The sequence below is a fragment of the Microtus ochrogaster genome, chromosome 18, assembly GCF_000317375.1.
Source record: "Microtus ochrogaster isolate Prairie Vole_2 chromosome 18, MicOch1.0, whole genome shotgun sequence".
Classification (NCBI taxonomy): Eukaryota; Metazoa; Chordata; class Mammalia; order Rodentia; family Cricetidae; genus Microtus; species Microtus ochrogaster.
Window position 1 is genome coordinate 51,132,647 of NC_022020.1, and position 8,730 is coordinate 51,141,376.

The following is an 8,730-nucleotide window of genomic DNA, read 5'->3' on the forward strand; positions in this document are numbered from 1 at the left end:
CTCACAGAGATCCGCCTGCCTCTGCCTCCCAAGTGCTGGGATTAAAGGCGTGCGCCACCACCGCCCGGCTATATTGGTCTTTAGAAACAAGAGAGAAATGTGTCTGAATCTCGAAACCGTGATGAGGCTTCGTCCAAAGACCCCTGTGAGGAACAAAGGAGGCTACCTAATTCCTCTTCCCATAGCAACTGCCCCGCCCACCTGCTCAACAGGCCAAACAACAGCAGATACTCAATGTCCTTGCTACCTGGAAGGGAGGAGTCACGTTTACCTCTCCTTTTTCTCCCCTCCAGTGCAATGGCTGGACTTGGTACCTGGCCAACGACTTCCAGTTCCACCTCATCACTCCGCTGCTCTTCTTTGTCCACGGAAAGTGGGTCTGAGATGTCCCGTCTGCGCCCCCTACGCCCCCGCATGGGTCCTTGGGCTTGGAACTCTCAGAGATGGCCCCTCCCCTCCCCTGCATGGGTCCTTGGGCCTGGAACTCTCAGAGAGGTTCCAGTTTTGTAGAAAGCAGTCTTTCCAAGTTTAGAAAATTAACTTTTCCAGAAATGGAGGCACCGTCCCCTCTCCTGCCCTCCTTCCGCGTCCTCTTTCAGCCACGCATAAATCAGCGCGTTTCCCCCAGATTTATCACCAGTGTGTGTGAAACCCGGTGCTCAGCGTTTTCCATCCCAGCTGTTCACATAAACATACCCACATATTGACACAGCCCGCATACCTGTCAGTCTCAGGATTTATATTCCGTTTTTATGGTCGGGTATCTAGACGGTGCCCGATTTTTCACGATTACAAATGACAGCCCTGGAACACTCGACTTTTGCTTGTAGCTATTTCCGTGGGGACGTATTTCTACGTGGAGTTACCGGGTTAAAGGGTGGCCAGCGATTCCTAAGTGTTTGTTACATACTGGGAAATTACTCCCTGGGAAGAGGGAAGTAATTTACAGTGCCCTGAGCAATGTATCAATGTACCTGCTGCCCCTCAGCTGTATCTATCACCTTAATCGTGTTAGTTTTAGGAACACTTTACAGTCTCAGTAACTCACGGGGAGATTTACAGCATGCCATTTAAAAAGGAAATTTATGATTCTTTCTTGTTAAAATATGTGTTCAATTTAGGAAACATTAGGATTAAGAGAAAGGAAAATACTCACCCCAGTCCATCACTCCTGGCAAACTAGGTTCCCTCTTTAGTCTCTGGTGCTGTCTTTTCTGACTTTTGTCCTGCCCAGTTTTTAAAAGACAAAAGCATGCTGCTCTAATAGCTTAAAACAGTTTTACTATATTATTTTACTGATTGTAAATATTACTGTAATGTCTGCCTAACAACATTCCGTTTCCTGCATGAACTATAATTTATTTGTACCTTCTCCCATTGTTTTATACTTGGATTGTTTCCAGTTCTATGCTTTCATAAATAACTTCCCATGAATATTTTCACGACAACCATTTGTCTCCAACTCTAGTGTTCCTTTAGAATGCTTATCCTAAGGAGAATCAATGGGTCAAAGGGCATGAGTGTCTAGCAGCTCTTGAGTCACAATGGGAAACTACTTTTAAAAAATGGAGATACTTGTGGTCCACATGGTCCGCATTTCTGTGCCACGGCAGATCCTGGCAGTGCCCAGACAGAACCTCACTTAGAGCCGGCATCCTCAGGCTTTTCCCTTGCTGCAGAACCCTGCAGTATGTCAGCTGGGGCTCCTTCATGTACAAAGCCAGAGTGTGCAGGAATTAATGTAGGTAGCCACCTGTGAAGCAGAAGACATTGGCGATAGGCTATTTTCCCTCATCCCCCCAGACAGTTCTGAGGCATATTCATAAGCTATAGAATATTCTGGAAGAACCGAGTGTTGACCTTCTCAACAGCTTACCTTCTATTGGTTCTCTCCCTGTCTTCTTGCTTTCCCCCCACCCCCCCACTCCCACACTAGCCCCCCACATCCAGACATTTGTTTCAGGCTTATGCTGGCATGGAAAGCTGGGTTCTTGTTCCTGCTCTCTCCTCCCCCTCCCTCCCCTTCCCTGGAGTGGGTGGCTATGTCATGTCTGTGTCCCATCCTGCCTTGAACAGCTCACTTCTCTCCTAAGTCAACCACCACGAATGTCCATATAGTGTTCTGTAGATGATAAGCAATGTTCCCAAGAACGGTCTCCTTTGGAGCCACAGTATAAGCTTCTGGGCAGGGTGGGCAAGGGTGCCATTACTATCCTTGTCTAGAAGAGAAACCCAAGTGCAAGTTCTATCTGCAGTCTCACTGCTGGTTAGTGATCAAGATCAGGCAGTCCAACCGTCCAGCTTTCCCTGCTCCGTTGAAGCCCCGCCCACGCCCTCCCCTGTCCCCCTTAACCCTCCCTTTTCCTTTGAAAGCATGACCCCAGGTTTCCTGGGATCACAGCACCTCATTCACGCTGTGGTGAAGGCCACTGAAAGACGTTTTCCTCTGCCCTCGTCTACAGAAATAAACGTGTCCTCGTCCTCCTCGGGGCCCTGCTGTTCCTGACATCTTTCTCGGCCACTGCTCTGCTCACGATGGCTTATAAACTTCCAGTGGCATCTCCGTCAGCAGCCAGGTAACAGGGTTCCAGCCTGGTCGATCCTCTCTGTCCCTTGCTTGACCTCACCAGGGCCAGGCTATCCCAGGGAGGTCTGCAGAATCATCAGGATGTTTGTCCCGTGCCCATCAACTTAGGAAAAAATGGGCTCTACACCTTTCATCTGGATAGAAGTTCCAAATTTCCCAACTTAAAACTCGCAGGCAGCGTGGGTTTTCTAATATGTGTTTGGCTCAAGGAAATGCTTCTTAGATGACAGGAGCACCCCCATGTGGCTGAATTGGGTTACTCCCTTAGTGTAGCAGATGTCTTGCTGGATGGAGAAACTGAACCCATAATGAAGTTGGAGTTACCTCTTCAAGGCCATACAGCAGCTAGGGTGGCATAGGTGTTATTTGAACTTAGGATCTAACTCCAAAAGCTCCTTTGCCTCAACAATAAACTACTTATGATCCTGCCGTGTACCTCTGTGTATTAACCAGGAGCAAGAACTCTTTTCAATCCAGCAGCCGGAGCCGCACAAGTGAAAATGAAGTGGCCCAGGCGGCAGCTCAGATTCTTCCCAAAGCCACCTGGCTGCAACTTTTACTTGCTGGCTTCAGACCAGCCACCCTGGTCTCTCCCAAGTTTGTGCTTCTGCTGTTCTCCCAGTCTAGAACAATCTTCCATTAGCATCTGAGATCTGTCAGGGTTGCCCCTAACACTTCTTTCAGATGTCCATGCAAATGTCACATTTTCCAAAGCAACCCTTCCTGACTTCCCAATAAAACCAGACTAGAGGGGCTGGGAGGATAGCTCAGTCAGTGCTTCCAGGAAAGCAACAGGGACCTGAGTGCACTCTGAAGCCCCTTCTCTCTTACATACACACACACACACACACACACACACACACACACACACACACACACATCAGAGTGTCATAGTGTATGCTTATAATCCCAATGCTGTGGGGGTGGAGACAGGTAGATCTGGGGATTGCTGGCCAGCCAGCCTAAACTACTTGGTGATTTCTGCGGCCAATAAGAGACTATCTCTTAAACAACCAACCACCACCACCACCAACAACAAAAAGCCCCAACCACTGCCACCAAAGAACATGGCATGGTTCAGAGAGAGAGAAGGTGCTATAAGCCCGAGGATGCAGATTCAATCTTGAGACCCACATGGTGGAAGGAGAGAACTGATCCCCGTTTGCTGTCGACTGACCCCCTTGTGGCACACGTACAAGAGCACACACCGACAAACAAACTTAAACTAAAAGGTGGACCTGCTGCTGGGTTCCGAGACATAATTTGGGAATCACAGCATTGAATAGTGTGGTTTTCTTCTTTCTTTCTCTTCCTTCCTGTTTTTTTTTCTTTTTTCTTTTTTTGAGACCGGGTCTCCCTATGCAGCGCTTGCTGTCTTGGAACTGGCTATGTAGACCAGGCTGGTTCAGAACTCACAAAGATCTGCCTGTCTCTCCTTCCCAAGTGTTTACCACCATGCCCCGGCCCTCAAATGTCACAGGCTCTTTTGAAACACCCCTTCTCTCACAGATCCTCTGGGTGCTATGTTCATTCCTAGAGGCAGTGGATCAGCCACCACAAAGGAGCATTTAAAACAAATGAAGTCATCAGATGTCTTTGAGAACTGGGCTCGGAGCCCAAGGGAATTTAGAATGTAAACAAAGCAGCTGTGACCCAAGGCCCTAGAGTTTAGGGTCTAGACGGGTCGCTGTGTGTAGCTCATTATTGGGAGATCTGGCTGTGTGGATCACCCCAGAGGACATCCCCTTTTCCTCGTCCAGCTCCACACTGAGCCTCTGCCTCGCTTCCTCCTTTGTTTCAGTGAGAAGGAGGCTGTGCTGTATTTCTCAGAGTATTACACCAAGCCCTACTGCCGGTGCGGCCCGTTCCTCGTGGGCCTCTTCTTGGGCATGTTCATGCATTCAGACTACGCGACAAACATTCTCAAAACCACGGTATGTTGTTCCCTTGCCTCCCTGTCAGGGCATCAGCCTGGCTGGGATTGATGTGGCCTCTCTGACCTGACGCTTCCAAGCCAAGTGCAGGCAGAGCCAGGCTGCTGGATTCGTTCCTGGGCTGCAGTGTGTTGTGCAGCCATACCAAAGCAGGAGGAGTCAGCCAGGGTCCGGCCCTCTTTCCTGAACTAAAGGACCAAGAATCCGATTGCACTGTTGGGCTACACCTGTTGGCCCCCAAGGGTTCTGCTTGACCTTCATTGGCCTTGGCTTTGTATAGACAGTTCAGAGAAGAGATCCTGGTCCTGGGGAAATCTTATATAACTCACAGTAACACCAGGAAATAGGATTTTTCTGGATGTGTTGGCTCATATCTTTAACCCCAGCACTAGGGAGGCAGAGGCAGGCAGATCTCTGTGAGTTCAAGGCCAACCTGGTCTACAGAGTGAGTGTCAGGACAGGTTCCAAAGCTACACAGAGAAACCCTCTTTTGAGAAACCAGCCCTCTTCCAACCCTGCAAATCCCCCCAAACCAAAAACCAAATAAGACAAATAAACAAACAAAATCCCCAAACCAAACCAAAAAAATCCTAAAAAAAACAAAAAGCAAAAAATCACCCCAACAAGAAGCAAGCAAACAAAAAGATCCAGCAGGACAAGTGGCTGTATCGAAGAGGGTATCTCTGCCATGTTAGTGTTTGGGTGTTCTGTACACGCACTGTCTGACTGTAGAATATAACACAGAGCCATCAGAGAGACTCTTAAAAACAGCCAGCAACTTGAGGCTACAGGGAGAGCAGGGTATTAGCAAAGGGGAGAAAGTAAGGCAAAAAGGAAGCATTGGGGAACCCTGTTAAGGGCAGTGTCAGGTTGGGAGCTGGCCTTGAACTCACAGTTTTCCTGCTTTGGTCTCCTGAGCAACAGGATTATAGGGACGTGCCACCCCACCCAGCTCATCTCATCCTGTATAGTCACACACACTCTCCCCCAGCACTGTTCCTAACCGCTGCCTCCCACTAAGCTGATCTTTAATTTTAGTGAAATCTGGAGTCATTAAGGTTTGCACACAGAGATCAGAAGCGACAGAAATGGCATTGAAGAAGTGAGCGTAAGCAAAAGGACGCAGCGATTCATGAGCTATGGCCTGCCTCTCGTTCCCCTCAGGTGCAGGCCATGCTGGGCTGGGCTTTCTCTCTGCTGACCCTGTTTGCTGTTGTCGCCCTGGCATACATAGTGGATGATGCTTCACCAGCCTCCTCCGTGGCTGCAGCCATCTACCAGGCCCTGCACCGGACCCTATGGGCAGCGGCTGTGGGCTGGGTCATCTTTGCCTGTCAGGAAGGCTATGGAGGTAGGAGGGGACCACTGGCTCTGCTCTTGGGCTCACACCCTGTCCCAGAGGGTGACAAAGTTGAAAGATGAGGTGCGCTTGCAGAGGTAGGGAGGAATAGTTGATCCCAACTCAGAAAGAGCGCCTTGTCTCTATCCTTGGGGTAAACAACTCTCATACATTATTTTCAGTTTTTGTGTTGGTTCTCTTCTATGGAGTTAAGAGGCCAGACAAGAACTCTGAAAGATAGTGAGACAATGATGTGGTGTGGGAACAGATCTGTTGTGAACAGGCTCTGGTCACACCCATCTTAGGCCTCAGTTTCCATCTGAGAGGAGGAGGCTAAGAGGCACTAAGACCCCTTCCATAAGCAGAGAGAATATTTTTGTGCCGTTGGCTTTTGATGTCAGGGGGCAAGCAGATGAAGTGCATATATAGAAAGAAAGGAATTTTCTCCTGATGAGAGAGAGAGAGAGAGAGAGAGAGAGAGAGAGAGAGAGAGAGAGAGAGAGATTGATTCAAGACTCCTGACATTTTCCTCCCTTTCTCTGTTTGGCCTGAGGTAGGGATGAGGTAAAGAGGTACCTCCAAACATCACTCAGGCACCATCCAGAAAAATCTCCATTTCCAAACTTCTTTGAATCCTTAAAGATGGAACAGAGCCTGGGGGTGGGGTGGGCAGGACAGCTGTGTACTCTTAGGGACATCACTAGATGAGTTTAGAATTAGGCTGTAGATGAAAACTCCTCAGCCTCAGTCAACGTGGTGGGAACTCGTGGCTTAAAGAGAAAACAGGTGGTTTCAACTTGCTGATTGACACCCCCCCGTCTTACCAGTGGTTCTGGGATAGACTGTTTCCAGGGCTAGTCACTTAATTGCATAAATGTGTCTGTATGTTTGTTTTGTGCCTGACAACGTTCTATATATTTGAGATCCAGCAAAAGATGAGAAAGAATTCTTCCCTTGCAAGGTATTGCAATAGAACAGTGGCAGAGAGAGCCTAGGAGATACCAAGAGACAGATAGGGCCTGCAGGGACTGGAGAGATGACTCAGCAGTTAAGAGTGTTTGTGGCTAAAGTTCCTAGGTTTGGTTCTAGCATCCATGTTGGGCAGCTCATAACCACCTCTAGCTCTAGTTTGAGGGTATCCAATACCATCTCCTGGCCTCAAAGAGACAAATACACACATGTGTACACACACACACACCCACACACACACCCACAGGCTTGTGACTGTCCCTCTTCCCACCAGGTCTGGTGAAACGTGTGCTTTCTTGTGGCATCTGGAGTCTCCCAGCTAGGATCAGTTATGCCTGCTACCTCGTCCATCCCATCGTGATCATTCTCTATAACGGACTGCAGGAGACCCTCATCCACTATTCTGACACCAATATGGTGAGCAAGTACTTGGTCCTTGGCCCTGTCCTAGCTCCACCTCTCGCTCTTCTTGAGCGGCAGAGCACACAGCTGGCTTTGTGCTGCTCTTTCCTAGAGTTGCTCTGCTCTCTGATTCAGCTGCAGAAGGGAGGGGGAGGGCTTCAGTCCAGGGAAAACTGGAGGAAGAGGGCTTCAGTCCAGGGAAAACTGTTTGAATGTTTGGGACCGTTCATTACCTGTTCTGTTTCACAGCATTGGGGGCAGTATACTCTCAGATCCAAACATTGGAGGGGGGGGGGCAATGGAATAAGCTGTCCACTGTACCCTCTTTGTCTACAGTTCTATCTTTTCTCTGGACACTGTGTGCTGACCTTCCTCTGTGGGCTGGCCTTGACGCTGTTCATCGAGAGGCCATGGCAGGAGCTGAAGTGGGGTCTGTGGGGACCAGAGCCTGCTGGTCCATGAGCGTTTCAGCTAAAACACAAGAGAACCACAGCCCACCTGTCTGTGGCCCTTGGAAGGAATGTGAATCTGACTTTGTGAACATTTACTGTGTACAATATGTACAGATAACCTGTGGTCACCATAAAAAACAATTCTATAATGATTTTTAAAATAATTGTACAACAATCTCTCTCTCTTGGCTTAGATTTGATTTTCTGTATCGGTAACCATGGTGTTAAAGTATTAAAATGAAGGCCAGGTGATGTGGATGTCCTTCTGTATATGTGTTGCTTTTATTTGTTGACGAATAAAGCTGTTTTGGCCGATGATTTAGCAGAGTAAAGTCAGGCAGGAAATCCAAACAGAGTTATATAGAGAGAGTAGGCGGAGTCAATCAGATGCCAGTCAGCCAACTGAGGGAACAAGACATTTAGAAAATGAGGCAACACCATGACCATGTGGCAATACACAGATTAATAGAAATGGGTCAATTTAAGATGTAAGAGCTAGCTAGAAATAATCCTGAGCCATTGACTGAACAGTGTTATAATTAATATAAGTTTCTGTGTGGTTATTTGGATCTGGGTGACCAGGAAACAAAAGTACAATTTTTGTTTACAAATGGCACCCAAACATTTGGCAGCAATTTCCACATAAATCCTGAGAAAGTTTTAAAAAAAGGATTCTAGACAGAAAAGAGCAGAATCAAGTGCTTTGTCTGCATGTTGTTATACTTGATAGATTTTTAACTTTACCTCAGGTCCTCAGGGTGGATGACCCACTAACATTTATGACTCAGCAGACTTTGTCAACATAGGTTTTTAAGAGTCAACTTTCCTAAAACATGGTTCCTGTCTTGAGTTGAATTGTATCATTCCCCTAATAGAGACCTATTGAGGTTCTAGTCCCCCATACCTCACAATGTTGCCTTTTTAGAGAGAGAGATTTTCAGGGTACTTATGTTAAATGAAGTCTCTGAGACGTAAGGCTCCATTTAATGACTAGTGTCCTTATAAAAAGAAACATACATACTCTCTCTCTCTCTCTCTCTCTCTCTC

At 47.7% G+C, this 8,730-nt stretch overlaps 1 protein-coding gene across 1 annotated transcript in view; it reads left to right on the forward strand.

Annotated features, from left to right (window-relative positions):
• LOC101996989 (O-acyltransferase like protein) overlaps positions 1-7,693 on the forward strand; it is a 34,281-nt gene extending 26,588 nt beyond the window's left edge. The window contains exons 10-15 of the mRNA XM_005356395.2: positions 294-373; positions 2,463-2,576; positions 4,389-4,521; positions 5,686-5,872; positions 7,104-7,246; positions 7,568-7,693. Of these exons, the coding sequence (XP_005356452.1) occupies positions 294-373; positions 2,463-2,576; positions 4,389-4,521; positions 5,686-5,872; positions 7,104-7,246; positions 7,568-7,693 (783 nt within the window). The remainder of the gene's footprint in view (positions 1-293; positions 374-2,462; positions 2,577-4,388; positions 4,522-5,685; positions 5,873-7,103; positions 7,247-7,567) is intronic.
• Positions 7,694-8,730: the final 1,037 nt, after the last annotated feature.